Source organism: Acomys russatus, chromosome 20, assembly GCF_903995435.1.
Source record: "Acomys russatus chromosome 20, mAcoRus1.1, whole genome shotgun sequence".
Lineage (NCBI taxonomy): Eukaryota > Metazoa > Chordata > Mammalia > Rodentia > Muridae > Acomys > Acomys russatus.
In genome coordinates this window covers 25202878-25224983 of record NC_067156.1, presented here as the reverse complement: position 1 = coordinate 25224983, position 22106 = coordinate 25202878, and the positions used below count along the sequence as shown (strand labels likewise).

At 37.5% G+C, this 22106-nt stretch overlaps 1 protein-coding gene across 9 annotated transcripts in view; it reads right to left on the bottom strand.

The window, feature by feature from the left end:
* The window catches only part of Ankhd1 (ankyrin repeat and KH domain containing 1), a 111906-nt gene that overhangs the window by 39485 nt on the left and 50315 nt on the right, over positions 1-22106 (bottom strand). For 6 of the 9 annotated variants that reach the window (XM_051163284.1, XM_051163287.1, XM_051163286.1 and 3 more), the window contains exon 15: positions 5887-6645. The exons of 2 other annotated variants lie outside the window; for them this stretch is intronic. In XM_051163284.1, the coding sequence (XP_051019241.1) occupies positions 5887-6645 (759 nt within the window). Of the gene's footprint in view, positions 1-4776; positions 5144-5886; positions 6646-22106 lie in introns of those variants that run through there. One more of the 9 variants, XM_051163292.1, reaches the window with a different exon arrangement.

Sequence of the window (22106 nt, the reverse complement as noted above, 5' to 3'; positions counted from 1 at the left end):
GTGATACACATCTATGAATCTAGTACTTGAGAGGTGGAGGTAGGGAGAAGGCTAGGAGTTCAAAGTCATCCCGAGCTGCACAGCAAATTCAAGGCCAGTTTGGGGTTCATGAGACCTTGGTCTCAGAAAAACAACAACAAATCCAAAATGTGCTATCTGAAAACAGAAAGTTGAAAATTGTATTTTATGTCTGTTTTGTTTCATAGAGGATGGAGTTTTGGCTTACCAAGGGTAAAGTGGGAATAATCTTTAAAAGACATTAGTAGTCTGTGAGAGAATGTATTTAAAGGACCTAGCAGTGCCTGGCACAAGGTAAGTGCTCAATAAATGTAAAATGAGACATTTTAAAATATTTTCTGTATTATTCAGTGAATCAAAACAAAAACAAAAATATTACTGTTCAAGAAAGAAAAAACTCAGAAAAAATATAACCAATAGTATAGAAAAAATTAAGCTTCCATGATGGCAATAAACTTATAAACTTATTTTAAAATTTGCTAGGTTTTTTTTTCTTATTTTAATACTTTTTAAGATAGAGTCTTGTGTAGTGCAGGCTGGCCTCCAACTTGATGTGAAGGTAAAACTGGCCCTGAACTCCTGATCCTCTCCTCCGGCTTCCACCTTCCAGTATTGGGATTCCTGGTATGTGCCACTCCCAGTCTAACTTAGTAGTTAAAATAATTCAGCAAAATTTAAGGTGCCTGGATTCACTTCTTCATGAACCATCCCCTCTTCTCCCCACCAACATATAAGATCATTTTGGCAATATAAATTCCGACAATTTTATTCACCACAAAAATAATTCCTAAGTATCCAGCTATAAATAGGAATGATTATTAAATCTTTAAAACTTGTTGTCGTTCAATGAAAGCAGCAGATAATGTTGTCACATCTCAAAATATCTAATATGTTTAGAAGACAGCTCTAAAAACCAACACCTCCTCTCCCCACTGCGCCGAACATGCTATATTGACATGTAACACCTCACTGATGGGTTTACAGTGGTAGGCCTTACAATTATTAACATATACCTTAGAAAATAATTCTATCTCTATTAGTTTGTGTCATCTTTTCTTAGTGTTTTTGAAAAGCAAGGTACTTAATTTTTTAAAAGTATTTGACTAGAGTAGAATGCTATAATGTGATGCTATGAAAGACTCCTTTACAGAACTTACTTAAAAAAGAACAAAACAAAAAAACCCCACACACTTCCTGTGTACTTAACAGCTCTATTACCCAAAACATGGTATTGTGTTTTGTACATTTTTATGCTACATTATCCTAAGATATTTCCTCTGCAATAATGACAATCAGAACCATTCCATGGAAAGTGACTTTAATAGGATTAATTACAAATGAAAAGTTATAAAGGTTGTATTATAAAAACATTTACTTTAAAACCATGACATTTTCATAAATTTTAAAACATTTCCTATCTCTGAACAAAATGTCTCTTAAAATGAGCGGACAACTACAACAAAAAATCAATATACAATTCAAATAAAAAATTTACACTGTTCAAAAGTAGGGCAATAGAACCAAGTATAATATTTTAGCCTGACTTTTTATGAAACCAAGCAGAATTTTATCTATAGTATGGAATAATATCAAATCTTAACATAAAAATTTTATTGCTACTAGATAGACAAAATATGTTGTAAGGTTTTAATCACTTAGTGGATATGGCGCTCCTCACTTGTAAATTATAGTACTTGGGAGATGGAGTATTAAGGAGTTTAAAGCTAGCCTGGATTCCGTGAGATCCTGTCTCAAAAAAAACCAAAGTTCCAGGCCTGGTGGTACAAGTTTATAACCCAGCTGCTCCAAAGGCCAAGGCAGGAGGAGCACAAGTTCAAGGCCTGCGGGCTACAGGGTGAATGCAAGGACACTAAGCAACCGAGTGAGATCCTATCCCAAAATCATAAAAAACAAACTGGGCTGGGCTGAGAACACAGAGGGCTTCCCTAACATTTGTGACAAAACAGCAGAAATCTACTACTATGATCTAGTATATGTCATAGTAATGATAAAATACTTTCATTTAAATTAAAGCCTAACCCAGGTAGTGGCAGCACACACTTTTAATCCTAGCACTCAAGCAGGCAGACCTCAAGAGATCTACCTGCCTCTGCCTCTGTGGGGGAGGCCAGCCTGGTCTATAGGGCAAGTTCCAGGACAGCCAGGTTTACACAGAGAAACCCTGTCTTGAAAAACAAAACAAAAATTAAAGCCTAATAATAAAATATTAACATTAGAAGTAATTATAAAAATATGATTTAAGAGGATTTCCTAATTCTTAAAAAATTTTTTTAATTACTGTATGTATGTTGTATATGTTTGTGTCACAGGTATGTTGGGGTACCCATAGCTAGAATTCTGATCCCATGAAACTGGATTGCTTGATCTTTGTGTGTGCATATGTGAGAGACAGGGTCATACTATGTAGCTCTGGCTGGCCTGGAACTCTTTATATAGACAGGGTTGGCCTTAAACTCACAGAGCCATCTGCTTCTGTGTCCTGAATGCTAGAATTAAAGGCCACCGTGCCAAGTTCTACTGGTGATTATGGATGCTAGGAGCTGAACTTGGGTCCTCTGGAAGGACAGCACATGCTCTTAATCTCTGAGGCATCTATTCAGCCCTAATTTTTTATTTTTAAACTTAACAATGATCATTGCAGTGTCACTTAAATACATTAAAACTATAATTTAAACCAGTACATCAAAGTACCAACAGTAATGCTGTATTAGACACAAAACTCACTTACATATCAAATCTTAATATGGAAATAAGAGCAACTATTATCTAATAGGACTTAGAGGTATAAGAAATGATACTATTTTTAAGATAAATGTAATACTTTTATTTAAATCAGATGCATAATATGATAACTAAGGTTCTTCTTCTTCTTTTTAAACAGACAGGGTCTCACTATGTAGCTCTGCTTGGCCTGGAACTCAGGGCTCTGACTCCTTCCACTTCGAGAATTTCCAAACTTAAGGCCTGTAGTGCACCGCCACCCCCACTCCCACCGTCCCCCTTCAACTTAAGGCTCTTAAATATGGCTGAGTTACCTAGCAGCTCCCCGTATCATTCCCCTAACAGAGCAAATGAATATAGTAGATTTATCTTTAAAAGCTGAGAAGGAATTCCTGAGTCTGGGAAACATACAGGAAAAGATATTCTCAACTTCCCTTCTCTAAGTTTTAGTTTCCAGTGGAACTGGAGGTATTTTAGGGGATGACTGTAAACAGCCGGAGAAGGTTGAAATAAAGCAGCTACCACAAAGTTTGGGACACTGTTAGTGTTCCACAGGTGATAAGCTGATACTGATTTTTAACCAACCCCCTCTATATATTGATAAAATGTTTAAATGCTTTCTACAACTGCTCAACAGTCAAAACTATTTTGAATTTTTGAACTGCTCTGAATTTCTAGGCGCTTTTTTAAAAAAACTTGTTTCTAATCTAAGTATATTTTCCTTCCTTTCCTTTTTGCTCACTTGACACAACACAGCGCAGACTAGCCCTGAACTTGGTGTGTACTGTGGACCACTCTGGGCTCTGACCCTCCTGCACCTGCTTCCCAAGTGCAGGCTTACACATGCCTACAGGCCAATAGGCCAATAGGCCTAACCAAGAAGAGATTTTTGAAAAATTCAAGAAAATATATAAATTATTATTAAAACTAAAGAAACTGACAAAATACAAATATAAAATTATAAATAAAAGTTCTAATAACTGCTTCCATGTACATAGTATGTGCAATTTCATATTGATTTGATAAACATTTTAACTTTTGAGATCACTTGCTATTGTGAAAACAGATAAAAGCCTCATGTTTTTAGAAGAGAGAGGTTTGGTATACCATGTTCCTAATCAAGATTAGGGCTGTATAGAATTTAACATAGCTAAGATTACATGCTACAAGCTGAGTAAATTAATACATTCTGACATTAGTAAGGTATTTATATAAACAATTAATTAATTATCATGAAAATATTGAGTAGAACAGCAAAAATGAAAAAAATGTTAAAGAGGGAAATTTATATTCTCTATGGAGAGAAATATATATTTGCATTCTCCCTAGTGAAACTTTAAGATACATACTATTTTCTTTTTCACTAATGAGAATAAATTTAAATAGAATTAATTGTCTATGGCTTGCTCCATAACCCTACTGATATGCTCGAATGTTTTACAACTATAGAGTTAGTTATTAACCTTGTGTAATTTTTGTCGCCATTAATTAAGAAAATTAGGCTTGGGAAAAAAATAATTTCAAGTAGATATCTTGAACAGAGGATACAATTATCACCAGGTATTTCAAAACAGATAAATTTTATAAAATATAACTTTTATTTATCAATTTAAAAGTTAAAACTTATTTAGAATGTAATGAGCACTTAATGTCTAAGTCCAAAATATATTAAGTTTTATGATCAATTAACATATAACACTAAAAGATGTTTTGTAAGGTAATTTTTAAGTCACATGAACTCTGTAAAAGATGTTTTCCATTTAAGAACAATTCAGTGAAATAAACAGTTTCAAGAACCATCTGTAAAAATTAGCATAAAGTTAACTACAAGTTTTCATTAGAGCTGTTTCTGTTAAAGTAAACTTGACCAAAAGATATAAAAATTTAGATTAAAGAATAACTCCTTAAAATATCCCCAGCATTTGAATTTTAAGAAAAGTAGACATTTCTCTTCTTCACTGTGCTATTAAATGGCAGAGGAGCCACAATGGCAAAGTTACATCTACAAGCAATGGAGTAACACATACACCCAATAAAATTCCTGATTTAATCTTATTCCACACTTTTAAAGATTCAGTAAAGATTAGGAAGACTAAAGGCTCACAAAAGAAGACAGGAAACTGGGACAGTATAATTGGGGGTGGGAAGGGGAAGGAGAATATGACAAGAGGAAACAGACAACAATAAGGAAAAAATGTTGCAATCAAGAGACAGAGGACTGGCCTGCCTTTGAATATCACTCCAGCTACATCTTAGTTCTCGGTCTTCATCCACTGTCAACAGCCATTCTGGCTGCAATTCTGAACTGGGCTCTCATGGAGGTGATACATTTCACCAGCCATCTTTAGGAAGGTAAATGATTAATTGCACTGTTTTCCCACTGCTGCAAGGACAATGAAAGGGAAAGTAAACTTGTGCACCTCATTTCATATCTAGTTGTAATTTTCCACACAACAATAAACAAAATCATACACTTTAAGATTATCAGTTACTTTTCTTTTCGTGTGTATGCGCGAATGTGCATGTGTGCACGCACACTCTCAAGTGTGTCTATATGCTCGTTCATCAAAAGTTAACACAAAAATTCCAATCTCCAAACATCAAGTACAATAGTTCAAATGTACTTTAATTTTCTGAACACAAACTCTATGCCATGGACTGTTCAGTTTTCCCCATTTATTTAGAGATAGCTAAATTGGTCTAATATCAAAGAGCAATGTCATTTAGAATTCTGATGTCCAAACATGAAATTTACAGGCAAGGAAATGCGATGGGTGGCCTTACCTGCACACTTCTAAACCCTACAAGAGATTCTACTGAGTGTTCCTACCTGGGAGTAACAGAGTGACTTTGATAGCAAATTTCTAAAGGATTATGATAACTTTATTTGTCTTTGAAATGTGTTTTTTTTTTTTTTTTTAGAAGTAGAAAGAGGAAACCCCTTTAATGTATTACTACCATTGGGCTTACTTAAATTCAATTCCAAAATTCTTAAGGAATCCGAGTAATTTTACAAGACAATTCTATAACAGAGAAGAGCGAAGTCTTGTGTTTTTGATGGGGCATTTGAAGAAGCTGAGCACACAGATTAAAGACAAAGTACTTTAGATATATTTCTTAACCCACCTGCTATCAGGTCATCAAGAGTGTCGGTAAGCGTCTGGGCTGGAGTTGCAACCATGAGTCCATCTGGCTCGTGAACTAACAGCCCCTGCTCATGTCCAGCAATCGCAATCTGAGGCTGTCCTACAATCTGCTGGTTACCTGATACTTTCTGAAGCACAAGAGAATTTGTTCCATTAGAACCTAAGTCACTGGAAAAGTTACATTGTGGAGATGATAGTGGCTGGAGTGGCATAAAGTCAATTTGTTCTGCCGATGGAGGAGACTGTGGCTTATCATCAATACCATGATCTTTAAATAAGACTGTTTCAACCTGGGGCGATTCTGAATCATGATCCTCTGGGAGACTGCCATCTTCCTCCCCTGACACGGAGACTCCTCCATGAGAGCACTGCTTGTGTGGAGAATCTGGGTCTCTCTGACCTTTGGTTTCCAAGTATTCTTTGGTAAACTGCTGCTGTGTTTTCATCTGTAACTGCCTTTCCACTTTCTGAAGTTCTTTCAGTATTTTCTTCTTCTTCTGGACTTGTTCTTCTCTGTTCTTTTTAAGTTCTTCTATCTTATCCTTGTTCAGGGGCTCACCTTGAATTAACTCCAAAGACTTCAGCTGTGCTTTTTCAATAGCACTAATTCTTTGTCCCAGTTCATTCAGCTTGCCTTCAGTCTCTTCTACTATGCACTCCAAAGGCTGGTATGGGTGAAAAGGTGGCAGTAGGTCCTGATCTGCTACCTGCAGAGAACTGGACTTCTGCTTGGATGCACCTAAGCACATGAAAAATGTCTGAAAATGTGCCATGCTAAAAAGAGAGAGAGAGAGAGAGAGAGCGAAAGAGAGAGAAAAAGAGAGAGAAAAGGAAAAAACCCCACAAAACAAAAACCCCAAAACAAAACAAAAATAACACACACACACATACACACACACACTCACTGACACTCACACACAAAATAAAACATATCCCTCCCCTCTCCCAGACTTCTACCCCCAAATAAATATAGGTAATGCTATAGAATGATTCAAAGTCACACCAGTGTGAGATAGATTAACCCTGTACCAACTCATCTGTTTTCACATAGCATACACTGGAATGTTGTCAAGTAAAAAATTGAATTTAAAAACTCTACTTTTAAGTGTAGGAGAACTTTGGAAATTACAATGGTACAAAAAGAAAAGTAGGGGGAAAAAAAAGAAAAAAAAAAGAACCTCAGAATTTTCCAGATCAGGTTGGGATTTTTACATCTAGCTGATCTTTTACTACACCTTTAATCCCAGCGCTCATAGGCAGAGGCAGGCAGAGAGATCTGAGTTTCCGGCAGCCTGGTCTATAATAATAGTAAATTCTAGGTTATCTAGGGCTATATAGTATCTTGGCTCAAAGAAACAAACAAACAAACAAAAGTATTAAATATAAACCAAAATCAAAATGGTGTTCTTTGAAACAGTATTAATATTAGTTTAATTGCTCTTTCAGAACAATCTTTTAGGACTCATTATATATATAAGTTTACTCAAGAGAACAAAATGGGACAAACACGTTTTTTTGTTGTTTGCTTGTTTTTCGAGACAGGGTTTCTCTGTGAAGCCTTGGCTGTCTTGGACTTGCTTTGTAGACCAGGCTGGCCTCGAACTCACAGCAAAGCCTCTGCCTGTGCTGGGATTAAAGGCATGTGCCACCACGCCTGGCACAGGGCAAATACTTTTTAAGTTGGCAAAATAGCTTCTATTTTTACACTCAAATACAATGTGAAATCAGTTTCTTAAAACATTGTCTTCTTTAGACAGGCACGTAGCCCATATGCCTATAAAGTTAACACTCCAGTACAGGGCAGAAGAATCAGGGATTAAGGACTATACTCAGTTATATAGCTGAGTTTGAGGCTAGCCTAAGCTACTAGGGACCTTGTTCTCAATAAACCAAAGATTTAGCTTCATAAAATTCTCTATAAAAATTTCTAACATTGGGCTGGAGAGATGGCTCAGTGGTTAAGAGCACTGACTGCTCTTCTGAAGGTCCTGAGTTCAATTCCCAGCAACTACATGGTGGCTCACAATCATCTAGAATGTGATCTGAGGCCCTCTTCTGGCCTGCAGGGGTACAAGCAGGCAGAGCACTGTATTCATAATAAATAAATAAATCTTTAAAAAAATTCTAACATCTTTGTACCTAAACAGCAAATTAAAATTATACAACAAAGGATAATTTAACCTAATTTTTAATAAGCCTTTCAAATAATATCTACCTAAGAGAGTAACAATAAATGCTAATAGGGAGAAAAATCAGATATTCCATATAGGAATACTCATGTTGATAACATATTTTTAAAAGGTAATACTTTATTTAAGGTTATTAAATATATTTGTCCCTTCCTTATAACAAGTCTGCTGAAAAGTAATTATTAATAGCCATAGAGGGGATAAATAAAAGTTTTGATATACTTGAATTATCTGAGAAAATTCAGGGCTGCATCTTATTCAGGATGAAGAGGACTACTTGTGGAAGAGGGGGAACGAGTTATTGATGCATCTAACAACACAGATGAACTTCAATACCATGCTAAATGAAAGACGCCAGACACGAAATTATGTATTGTAAAATTTCACTTAACATAAAATTTACAGCTAAAAGGCAAACATACAGATAGAAAAGAAAGTAGTAGCCGTGGGTTAGGCAATGAGAATAAGTCCAAATGCAAACAGATCGTTTGGAGACAGTAAAACCATTAAAATAAGTGGTAGCTCCGTGGAACAGTGAAGGCCTGAAATCCCAGCAACCAGGAGCATGAGAACTTTGATACCCGTCTGGGTTGTGCAGTAAGACTGTTTCAAAGTCTCCAGAGAAACAAAATGGGGACCCCATGAAATTTGATGGTGGCGACTCACACAACTTGGCCAGTTTATCAGAACATGCTGCACAGCATATTTTAAAATGAGTGAACTTAACAGTTAAAAACAATAAAGCTATTTTAATGCCTTTATTCTGTTTACTCATTTTATGTGTATGGATGTTTTGTCTGCAAGTATGTCTACAAATGTCCATGGAGGCCAGAAGAAGGCCTCAGATCCATTGGGATTGGAGTTATCAGAGCTACTGAGTAGCTGTATGGGTACTGGGAATCGAACCTGGGTCCTCTGCAAGAGCAGCAATTGCTCTGTACCATAGAGACATTTCTCCAGTCCCCAATAAAACCTTTTCTTTTTTAAAGAGAACTGGGTAAAATAGCATTATTCTTCTAAATTGTAGTTTCCATATAAAAAACATAGATAATTTAAGATTTGCTTTTTTGTGTTGTGTGAGACTGAGTTTCAATTGGCTGGCCTTAAACTCACAATCTCAGTGCCCCAGCATCTTGAGTGCTAAAGTTACAAGTATACATCACCACATCCAAGGACGTATTATCAATAATAATAATAATAATAATAATAATAATAATAATAATAATAATAATAATACAGTGCTCTGCCTGCATGTACACTTACACCCCCAGAAGAAGGCATTAGATCACATTATAGATAACTCACCATGTGGTTGCTGAGAATTGAACTCAGGACCTTTGGAAGAACAGTCAGTGCCCTTAACCTCTTAGCCATCTCTCCAGCTCCCAAAATTATCTTTTGATTTTAGACTTTATTTTTTAAGATTTATTTATTAATTATTATGTATACAGTGCTCTGCCTACATGTACATCTATAGGCCAGAAGAAGGCATCAGATCACATTACAGATGGTTATGAACCACCGTGTGGTTGCTGGGAATTGAACTCAGGACCTCTGGAAGAGCAGGTGGCGCTCTTAACCACTGAACCATCTCTCCAGCCCCCAAGAACATTTCTTAAAACATTTTATTTATCTGTCTGTCTGTCTGTTTGTTCGTTTAGGGAGAGAGAGGATGTGTGTATGTTTTCACATGTCACAGAATATTGTGGAGGTCAGAGGACAACTTGTAAAAGTCAGTTTTCTACCTTCTACCATGTAGGACCTGGGGATTAAGTTTAGGTCATCAGGCTAGGCGGCAAATGCCTTTTTCCTCTGAGCCATTCTGCCAACCTCCACATGAAAATTTTATAAAGAAAAATAATCTTGTACTAAAAATCATTCTCAAGTGTAAAAGACTTACACACCAAAGGAAAATAAATGAGAGCTCTTAGCACCACACAGACCTAGTGGCACACACCTATAATACCAGTTTCTTAGCAAACTGAAAGAAGAGGATATGGAATTCAAGGCCAACACAATTAAGATCATGTCTTTTAAAAATTAAACTTTAGGTAGTTCAAAGATATGCAATATATGCTTTAATTTACTAAAAGAATCCAAAGATTCCCTCTAGATATTGTTTTCTGCAAGGTTAGAAGACCAGTGTCAGCACTACAGTGTAGTAACTAACTATAGGCTTGTTTACTCCCTAATGCAAATTCTGCAAAGCATGTCATATTTAATTTCACATTCATACTTGAACAAAATGGTGGGAAAGATTATTACTTCAGAGCAAAAGGCATTAGGTTTGAGAGATAATTTGATTATTACTTTCATAAGGTCTTACAGGAGCCAAATGTTTTAACAGAAAAGGAGATAAAACTGTCACAAATAGCAATGTATAAATCCTTAGCACAGCAAGTAAGAATTTCAGTTTCATGAATAAATGTAATGACATCAGCAGAGTAAATGTAAAGGTTCAGCAAAGATTGAATTTTCCTTCAAACTTTCTTAATATAGCTGTTCTTGCACTAGGATTAAGGCTGACCAGAAGATAATTGTATTATAACCACATTGGACATTCACAGGTATAGAGGAATTTTGATTCAGAACATGGCTGTCCTGGCAAGGGTTCATATCCAAAGACCTTCTAGGTCTGTGTGATCCAGCTGAAATACAGAAAAGCCTTTAATCCCAGGAGACAGAGGTAAGCAGATCTCTGAGTTCAAGGGCAGCTTGGTATAGAGCAAGTTTCAGGTAAAGAAAAGTTTAAGTCCAGGCGTGATGGCGCAAGTCATTAATCCCAGCACTCAGGAGACAGAGGCATGAGATCTCTGAGTTCTAGTAAGTTCTGTTCAAGCAGTTTGGTTGAGTCAGTGAGTTGAGAGCAGTGCAGTGGAGAATAGTTGGTGGAAGTTCAGGTCATGGAATTCAGAGGCAGCTTTACAAGTATAGCTTAACAGAGCCAGGTTGAAGAGAGAACAAACTAGACACAGGTAAAGACAGAATAAGCCTGAGAATGATGAGTGAGAAGATTAGAACAGGTTGCTGGAGGCCCAGCAGAGCAAAAAGTCAAAGAAGCCAGACTGAATCAGTCAGCTTGGGGAGGAGTTTGAGGAAGAATAGCTGAGTTGAACCAGCCAGCCAGAGTCCAGAAAGAACTAGAAAGGGTGAGCTTATTCAGCAGTAAGTCTCAGAGGCTGAAAACACTCTAGGCCTAGGTTAGATTGTTTGAAGGCTAGAAGCTTAGAGGACTGAGCCTAGGTTAGCAGAGGAGACAATAAGCCTCTGAGATACAATTAAACCAGTCAAATAAAAAATACCTTAACATCTGGTGATTAACAGGGTTGGTTGGAAGGAAAACCCAAACTGACCAGAGAAAAAGAAAGCTCACCAACACTGCAGAAAGCAGAGGACATTTGACAGAAATGTCGCAGAGAACAACAGACATCTGACGGAAAGCCCCAGACAAGATATTGGTTTAGGATCATCTCTAGAGGAAGCATCAGTTTGTCTGGACGCCCAAATGGACTTGGGAAACCTTGAAGTAGCGGGAGCCTCTTGCCCAGAACACAGAACGATAACACAGGGGCCTCCAAGACAGTGAATTGTCATCAAATCACAGTAAGCCATGCCAAAAGACAATTTTAATTATATATATGGACTTTTCCTGCATTAAAAATTGGGAAACTTGGGCTGGAGCGATGGCTCAGAGGTTCAAGAGCACCACCTGCTGCTCTTCCAGAGGCCCTGAGTTCAATTCCCAGCAACCACATGGTGGCTCACAACCATCTATAATGAGATCTGATGCCTCTTCTGGCGTACAGGTGTACATGCAGCCAGAACATTTTATAAATAATAAATAAGTAATTTTTTTTAAATTGGGAAACTCCATTTCAGATCCATTAAGACCAAGAGTAGGAGTTGAAACGTTACTTGCAAAAGCCATAGCAGTACTTATTGCAACTGTGACTATGAAAGTAAATCCCTTCCTACTTTCAACTGCAATTTTAAAATTTTCCTCTCAAAAAAGGTTGAAAAAAATAGCTCTAAAACAAGAAAAATTAGCTTTGATGGTACAAAGGCTTAAGAGAGAGAAAGAGGAACTAAGAAACAGGAAATGCTTAATTGTGAACATATGGTACTTAATGAAATTAAGGATCAAGACAGACATCCCACTGAAGCCTGGCTCTCTGGTATGAAGGCCTGCTCACTATCAAGTAGCTGGGTATGGAACGCAAGTGCCTAAGTGTCTAGTTTATGTGTGGATTCTAAGATCTAACTGTATGTTGACATAACAGAAAGGGGGAATAAGATTAGCTGAGACTGGATTGTAAGAAAACACTACTGAATTAGATCAACCTGTATAATTTAAAGGTGTTTTAACATCAGAATGGAACCTGGAATGTGTTACTTTGGAGAAGAGGTATTATCTGTATTTCCACATGTGATGGAAGACTATAGATTCCATCAAAATGGATAAAGACGTGGTGGTCTAAGGGCAGACTGGAAAACCTTCAAGCTGAAAATGAACATTTATGGAACGACAGACGATCAGGACAACAGTTATGAAGGATCATCACATCAACGGATTTTCATCAGGGCATTTGGACCATTATGTTTGTTGGATCAATAATGGTTTCTATTGTAAAAGTGAAACCATGCACAATTTTTAGCTTAAACAGAAAGGAGGAAGATGTAGATTTGAATAGGAGAGACTTCCTGAATAAGGAGAGGCAATAGTTCATCAGACAGCTTGGTCATTCAGGTAAGTGCCTTCCATTTGATCAGGCATGAAAACATAAAAATAATAAAATAATAAGATTATCAAATGATAATTTAACCAAAAGCACACTTTCCTTACTGGAATGAAATGAAAAATGTATTTTCTTAAACCATGTGTCTTAATTCCATGTTATAATGTTAGACTGTAGTGGCCCAGACCATCTTGGACATCAACTTTTGAATTTACTTCTTAAATAAAAAGAATATTTTTGTTGTTTGGTATTAAAAACAGTTAAAAGAGTTAAAATGTTTTGAATAAATTTAAAGGGCTACTACAGTTCAAACCTGTTTCTAAATCTCTAGGAATTGGGTGAGTTGGAGCTAAGATAAAATATTTCAGCAGGGCAATGGTAGCCCATGCCTTTAATCCCAGCAGAGACTGGTGGATCTCTATAAGTTGGTTGTTTTCTAAATTTTAGAGTTACAAAGAACAGAACAGGGTGGTGGTGGTTCACAACCTTCAACCCCTGCACATGGGAGGCAGAGGCAGGCTCATAAGGATTACAGTGATTTAAATTCAAAGGATATACTTTTTCTATTACCAAAAAAACATTTTGTCCTAGGAAAGCTATGACCTGGCAAAAAAGGACCCCCCCCCCCCTCAGGGTTAAGGCTGGAATAGGGTTTAGCTTTTATACCTAAATAAGGAATCTGGAGACCACTAGACAAGTGAACTATCTGAAGAAAAAGGACAGATCATCAGGGGAAAATGTCCCAAGAAAAGAATATGTTTGCCAAGTGCTACCACCCACTTCCAGGCCGTCTCTGCTGCCCTCTACAGACGTAAGTTGCACATGACCTTTAACGTGATCCCAATTCAATTGAAAAGTAAAGCTGGCTTTGAGGTTGGAGCACAGCTCTCTCCTTCTCTAAACCCACACCCCAAATCTGTCTCATACCAGAAGAGCCACCTATATGGAAAAGAGGAAAACAAAACAAAACAAAACAAAACAAAAAAAGGACTATTCTATTGTTGCTAATCTCATAATCTTTTGGCTTTCATTTGAGTCTCTAAAACTTTTCTTAAGGTATAAATATTATTTCAAATTCTATAAAATTACTATGTATATATAAGAAGTTTGTCATGATACTATCAGTCATATAGAGGACTAACTAATTCTAGAAATAAGCTTCATCTAACTCCCTATACATGTTTTCAGGTGTGAGTCTGAAGCAGGTGACCAGGAACGGTTTGTGTAACTCAGATAGACGTACCTAATAGATTATGATACTCAAACCTTTTGGAGATCTGCTGAACATGGCAATTAAAATGTTTAAGTTTTCTACTGTTCCTAATAGTAAACTTTTAGGTCTCCAAGAAGATGACAGGACCCCACAACAACAAGTCCACCTGGATGTACCAATGCTATCACCAGGCAAAACTTGAACCGTGCCTCTTCAGTTGCCAAGTTCTGCATCAACAGTGGACACTGTTGGGTTGACTGTTATGTTCTACCTAGACAGAATTGCCACTAACCTGACAAACACCACGCAAAGGTCAACTTCGGAAGACAAACTGCACAGGACATTCAGATTGCTGAGTTGGCAGGAGACTGACATGAACATTTTATAGAACTTTGAACTCAAAAATACTTAATCCTAAGGCTGCCAAATACAACCAAGCTGAACGTTGTGGAAAGTTAACAGAACTAGCTTGATTACTGTAAATACTTTCACTGTGTTAGAGTTAAAATCTTTCCTTTTTACTTAAAAGAAAAAAAGAAATGGAAATACAGACCTTGTATAGTGATATAAAATTAAGATTATATTTTGGTATTGTACCTATTTAAAATGTAATGTTTAGTTCTACTCTTGTTATTACAAACTGTTTCGGATAACTAAAAAAAATGCAAGTTAATAGTCAATCAAACTTTCAGTCTTGTTAGGTAGTAGTGTAGTTTATTACTGAAATATGCTTCCTAGCTTGAACAGATAGCAAATGGCTAGAAACACGCAATTCAGATAGACTAGGAGTAGACAGGTGATCCTCAAAAACCTCAGAGATCTACAAAATACGGCATTTAAAGATGTCTTATTAGTTTAAGGCTTTTTGACAATGAGACATGTCAGTTCTTGGCAGCATCCCCACACTACTTCAAAGATGACAGGCATCAGAGAACCGCCATATGCAGCTTGCATCAAGTGTGGCAAAGCTAGCCATGGGGCAAAAAGGTGTCTTTGTCTCAACTGCTGTCAGTATGCTGTGCAAACTGTGGACAAACAAAACACAAAGTCGACTGCTGGATTTTGCCAGGAAAAGATATACAAGTCCTTCATAATTCCTGCTTCACAGAAAAAAAGCTGTCAGTATTTTGGGCCAGCAGCCAAAGAGATGGATGCTCCAATGCTGCAGAGGAATCCTGGGTGGCTGTCCAGGCAGCCAGCAGTCTCTGTCATTTCTATAGCTTTGGAAGCTGCTTGCTCTGCACTTCCTGTTTACTCAGGTAATATTTAGCCTTCTCAGGTCTCTGATGGAGTTGAAGACTAGATAGTTAAATTTAAGTTGTTTAGGATTTACAGATATGTTTTAAGGCAGAAAAAGAATTTTTCCAGGTTGACAAATGAAAGTTCTGATAGAAAGTAATTTAGGTACAGAGCTTTGGACTCACCAAGATAGGCTAGATAGTACTTTCTCCAAGGTTACCAAACACTAATGGATTGGACATTGTAAATGTAAGTCTTACCAGATAGTATATAGTTTATTGGTGTTAGAGAAAGAGTCTTTTATTTAGAAAAAAAAAAGGGGGGGGGGATGATACAGAATATTTGATCACATTGTGAACCCTGAGACTGTGTACTGGAAAATCCTGTTTCTAGTTGTGGTGCAGCTCAGCCTTAGCACACACATTTAATCCAAGAACTTTCTGTAAACCGTATTAAATAAAGTCAACCATAGGTCATGAGGCAGAGCAAGCAACCAGTTGACAGGGAGTGAACATAAGAAAATACCAGAGGATGGATAGAGAGAAACGCAGGAAGTAGAAAGGAGGCCATCGCAGCTTAAGCAGTTTTTAAGACAGCATGGAGAAGAGGCTTTTTCCTTCTGAGATGCTGGCTCAGTACGAAGGTCCACTGGGTGCTTTCTCTGCCTCTCTGAGCTAGAAGGTTTTCTGAGCATATGGCTCCTGGCTCTGTATTGGTAAAATCAAACATTTGGGATTGTGCTTAAAAACAACACACAGGTAAGATGATCCAAAATAAGACAAGAATGTTAAGGTCAGAAAGCCACAGTAACGGCATGCTCAACCATATTAGAAATCGTACGTGGAACTACAAGTGATACTTAGAGACCTGTCTCGATAGGGACATATCAAAGCACTAACACAAGCTATCTCTCCATAAATCAAGGGTGGTAAAAATAGAAAGCCACCTGAAGCTGTAGAAATACAAGTTAGTGGATAAAAATTTTGACAAGGGTTCATTGATGATAAAATTTTAATGTGAAATAAGTATTAAAAGACACCAGAAAATAGGATTTCCTACTCCTTCAAACATTTCTGAGTGGTGCGCGCGCGCACACACACACACACACAGTACATGAATATCATGAAATTGACATAGCAAGTACAATTTAGAAACAGTAGTCACCATCTCTTTTGGTTTGGCTTCTTTGCTATGGCTGTTTTTTTTTTTGTTTGTTTGTTTGTTTGTTTTTGTTTTCCCCCTCTAAGCTTTTCCCCCTCTATAGTAACAAAACTAAAAGAAGTATGCATTAGAAATTGTGGTCTATAGAAGTTTAAAAATCACCTTTACTGTGTTTGGGGGATTTTGTGTTGTTGTTGTTGTTGCTGGGGATGAACTGAGAATTTTGTGCGTGAGAGGTAAGTATTCTATCATTGAGTTATATCCCAAGACTTTTTCTTTTGTTATAGTGTTGGAAAGGGAAGACGGGGGTCTTCTGCATAGTAGCTATTTTAATACTGAGCTACATCTCCCCCAATAATGTACATTAATTAGTCTTTTTTTTTTTTTTAATGAATAAGCTAGGCATGGTGGCACACACCTGTCATCCCAGGTCTTAGGGAGGCAGAGGCAGCTGGATCTTTGTGAGTTCGAGGCCAGCCTGGCCTACAAAATGAGTACAGGATAGTCAAGGCTACACAGAGAAACCCTGTCTCGAAAACAAACAAAAAAGGTCTATTTTTATGAATAGATGAGTGAAGTATGCACTTGCTAAACATTCAGCACTAGTAAGAAGAGCTTTTAACCCTATTATTTTCGAGTCTATCAATTAGTACAATGTGCAATAAAAACAATGACCAAAGGAAAACAATCGTTATCTACACTTCCCCCCACCCCCAGTTTTGAGTTTTTCGAGACAAGGTTTCTCTGTACAGCCCTAACTATATTGTAACTCTCTTTGTAGACCAGGCTGGCCTAGGATTCACAGAGATCCCCCTGCTTCTGCCTCCAGAGTGCGGGGTCAAAGGTGTGTACCACCATGCCCAGCTTCACTATCTACAGTTTTAACGTGGAAATCTCTTAACCAAGAGATTCAAAGATAGAACATCTGTGTTACATGGTAACAGGTTCATCCAACCTATTTCTTTTTATTAAAAACAGTTATATGTGAAAGCATACTGTTAAGTTTGGGCATGCATAAACTTACATAAGCATCATTACACCATTAAAAATTAGTAGTGATATTAGTAGCTTACAAAAGAACATTCCATTTGAATTACACCATACACGTATATAGAGAGATATATAGTTTAACAATATCCCATAAAAAGATAAGAGTTCATAACATGGGCCTAGAGAGATGGCTCAGGGGTTAAGAGCACTGACTGCTCTTCCAGAGGTCCTGAGTTCAATTCCCAGCAACCACATGGTGGCTAATAACCATCTATAATGTGATCTCATGCCCTCTTCTGGCCTGCAGGTGTATATGCAGGCACAACACTGTATACATAATAAGTAAATAACTGAATCTAAAAAAAAAAGAAAGAAAGAAAGAGTTCATGGCACAGCCTCCAATAAACAACTCTGGAAGAGAAGCAGCACACATTTTCTATGACTGAGTCTCTCTAAACATCATCATTTTGAAGTACAACTTTTACAACTGCTTTTATAAAGACAGGGTCTCACTGTGCAGTCCTGGCTAGTCTGGAACTCACTATGTGGACCAGGCTGTCCACTAACTTAGAGACCCACTTGACTCTGCTAAGTTAAAAGAAGGTACCAAACAGGTGTGGTGGTGCACACCTTTAATCCCAGCACTTAGGAGGCAGAGACAGGTGGATCTCTAAGTTGAGGCAGCCTGTCTACAGAGTGAGATCCAGGAAAGCCAAGGTTACACAGAGAAACCCTATTTTGAAAACAAAAAACAAACAACAACAACAACAACAACCAAAAACCCCAAAAACCAAAAGCAAAAGTACCACCACGCCCTGCCTATTTGTAGGCAAAACAATGTATACATAATAAATCTTTAAAAAAAGAAAAAGAAAAAAGGCATGTGCCACCACCATACCCAGTTCACTGTTTAAAAAAAAAAAAGTGCTACCATGCCACATTCATTACTAGATTTTGATTTTTTGAAGTATATATTATTTTAAATATATATTATATCCTTTAATCATAATGTTAGTTTTGTTTTTGAGACAATCCCATGAGCCAAACCTAACCTTGAACTTCCTTATACATATGCACCCCCAAATGTGCGCGTGGGCACACACGCATAGTAGGGCTGAGATGATTCAGTTAGTAATGAACACTTGAATCTAGATCCTCAACATCCACATAAAAGCTAGATACAAAGCCCAGGCCAGGAATCTCATCAATGAGGAGGGAGAGACAGGAAGGAAAATTGCTGGGCTACTAGCCGGCTAGCCTAGTGAATTGGGGAGCTTCACGTTCAGGGACTGACCCTGTCTCAAATAAATGAGGAGGAGTATGATACAGGAAGAAATCTGGAATCGACATCTTGCCTCCTGAGATGCACACACACAAAGAAAAGCAGTAACATTTTATAAAAATTTATAGGACAGAGAATATGGACTTCAGACACACTGGGGGAATAATGGAAGGGAAATATAATATAAAAAAATAAAACAGAAGAGTCATAAAGACAAAAATACTAGGAATTAAGTGTGATTAATTCAGCCTTACATTTGAAGTCTGAAAGAGAAGTGACAAGTCAGAAGGAAGAGACAATCAAATACTATAAATTTCTCAGGAAAGAATTACTTCCCAAGAAAGGTTGAATTACACAAAATATATGTTGAGCTAGGGGTAGTAGAGGGTTTGCCTGCTGTGGGTGAGGTCCTGGGTTCAATACTCAGCACCACAAAGAAAATGAAGAACGATTACAAAATTCAAACTTGCAGTGTTAAGAAGTGAATCCAGGGCTTCCTATATATTAAGGCAGCCCAGCAAAGTGTCTTCCAACATTCCCACACACATCATGAGTGTGACCACACACATATACACAAGATAACTACAATTTAATTTTAAAAACCTTAATACATGCCAGGCGGTGGCAGCGCACACCTTTAATCCCAGCACTCAGGAGGCAGAGACAGGTGGATCTCTGTGAGTTCGAGGCCAGCCTGGTCTACAAAGCGAGTCTAGGACAGCCAAGGCTACACAGAGAAACCCTGTCTTGGAAAAACAAAAACAAAACAAAAAACAAACAACTTAATACATCTTTGTTTTAAGATAGAATTTTATATCTAACCTGACTATTCATGTTTATTGTTTAATTTTATATCATCAGATACTTTTTTTTTGGTCTTCAGACAGACTATTGCTATGTTGCCCTGAGTGGCTAGCTCTTGCTATATAGACCAGGCTAGCCTCAAACTCAGAGAGCTGCCTGCCTCTGCCTCCCAAGTGATGGAATAAAGACTTGCATCACTATAACTGATCCAAATGACTTCATTCTGAAAGATTTTATTTTTATGTATGTGTATGCATGCCATGGATGAGTATTGGATCTCTGGAATTGCAGTTATAAGTAGCTGTGAGCTTCCCAACATAGGTCTTGGGAATCAGATGCAGGTTCTCTGGAAGAGGAGCAATTTCAACCACTAAGCCACTTTCCAGACCTCAGGTGACTTAAATAACAAAACAAAACAGAATTTACAGGGACATGCAGTTTATGATGAGTGTGATTTTTTTTTTTTTACTAACCTGACAGCCTAACCCAATATATTATCACAATTTGATCCTTTATAATTGTTAACCATTTTCCTTCCTTAATAATTTAGAAAATTAAAGTGTCTTTAGAAAGTTAATACTTATTCTATTGGGTAAAACAGCAAACCAGAGTGGAAGAAATAAGTGGATTCTGAGTATAAGGCAGTTTCTAAGCAAACACAGTACTCCTGGGTAGCAATGTAACGGCCACCACTCAAGATCTCCTGTGTCTTACACATTAGCTCAGGGTTTAAAGTGCTCCAGTTTCTCTCCGGTCAGTTTGTCTAGATTGTTTTTTGGTTGTTTTGTAATTTAGTGTGAACTTTTGAAAGGGATTTCCTGTTAAATATTGAACTTCTGAAGCCCAAATTCTTACAATCTTTTATAAGGTTCAGCCATTTAAACACAAAAGCAAACACGGTGTGGGGGCAAGAGCCTTTGCTCCCAGTGCTTGGGAAGCAGAGACATAACAAGGCCAGTGGAGCGATCTTGAGCCACACAATGAGATTCTAGCTTAAAAACAAACCAAACCAAAACAACAACAACAACAACAACAACAGAAAAACAGAATCAGTAAAGTAGCCCAGAAGGAAAAGCCTGGTGACCTGTGTTTGAGTCCCCAGAATCCAAGTAAAATTGAAGGAGAGAACCCATTCCACAAAGTTGTCCTCTGACCTCCATGCATGTACTATGGCACATGTACTCCCACACACATATCATGTAAACATGAACACAGTAATATCTTTTTAATCTGAAAAATACAAGTACAGAGGCAGTTCAAAGTATTTTAGAAAAGGGTGTTAGCTGAGCATGATACTCAGAGTTCTTTAAAAGTGTGTGTTTTATTGGCTAAGATTAAAAATAACAGGAAGCCAGGCATGGTGGCTACATTAAACTTTTTGGGCGGAGGGTATTGGTGGTAAAAAACCAGGACTTCATGTATGCTGCATTAATGTTTCACTACTATGCAATAGTTCCAACTCCTATGTAGCTTTTACTATCCTAAGAAACTACTTCAGCAAACATAGATATTACAACATTTATTTTCCAAGGGAAGATAATTTCTATCTTCAAATCAAAAGATAAGAGAACAAAATCAGAGCTAATAAGTTTGAGTCCTTCAAACAGTGTACATTCAGCCACGCCTTTTGTCCCAGCACTCGGGATGCAAGAGGCAGGCAGATCTTTGAGTTCGAGGCCAGTCTGGTCTACAGAGTGAGTTCCAGGACAGCCCAGGCTACACAGAGAAACCCTGTCTCGAACCCCCCCGCCCCCCCCTAAAAAAACCGTGTATACTCCACTTAATAATCATCTGCAGTTCAGGCCTATAATTCTAGCACTCAGGAGGTTGAGGCAAGAGGATTGCCATAAGCATGAGTGAGGGTGCCTGGCTTACATAGAGCGTTCCAGGCTACGCTGGTTACAATGTGAAGCCCTCTCTTAAACGCCAAAAAGCTTAATTCATTAACAAAGTCACCTGGATTTTAATCACATACATTTTGATAATTAATGATCTAAGTTCACAGACTGATAATTATTTGTTCAGTTCACCCACTATATTCCAGCATTACATAAACTGAAGGAAACTTCTTCAACCTCTTTCTCATTCATTAAATTGATGCTATAAAGATTTACTAGGCAGCCAACACACATTCTTATGATCACACTATAGTTTGGCTAAAATACTGTCAAATAGAAGCTGAGTGTGGTAGCACATGCTCTATTTCCAGGACTAAGGCAGAAGCAGAAAGACTGCCACAAGATCAGGCCGAGTTTAGTCTAACTAGTGAGTTCCAGGCCAGACACAGCTACAGAGCAAGAGCCTGTCTTGAAAAGCAACAACAAAAAAGAGCTATCAGGCAGGGAAAAAAGGGTTTGACAAATTTTTCCTCATTAATATAATAAAAACCTTAATTACTTATTAAGTAATTTTACCTGTGTCCAATGGAAAACTACATCTAGCAACATGTTAACAGGAAAACAGTAAGACATTTTGTAGTGCCCAGGACTTTCCTATTTGAAGCATCCTCTAACACTACTGACATTTGTCAAAATAATGCACCTCAACTAGCTACAGGTATATTAAGTACCTATGCACCATTAAAGT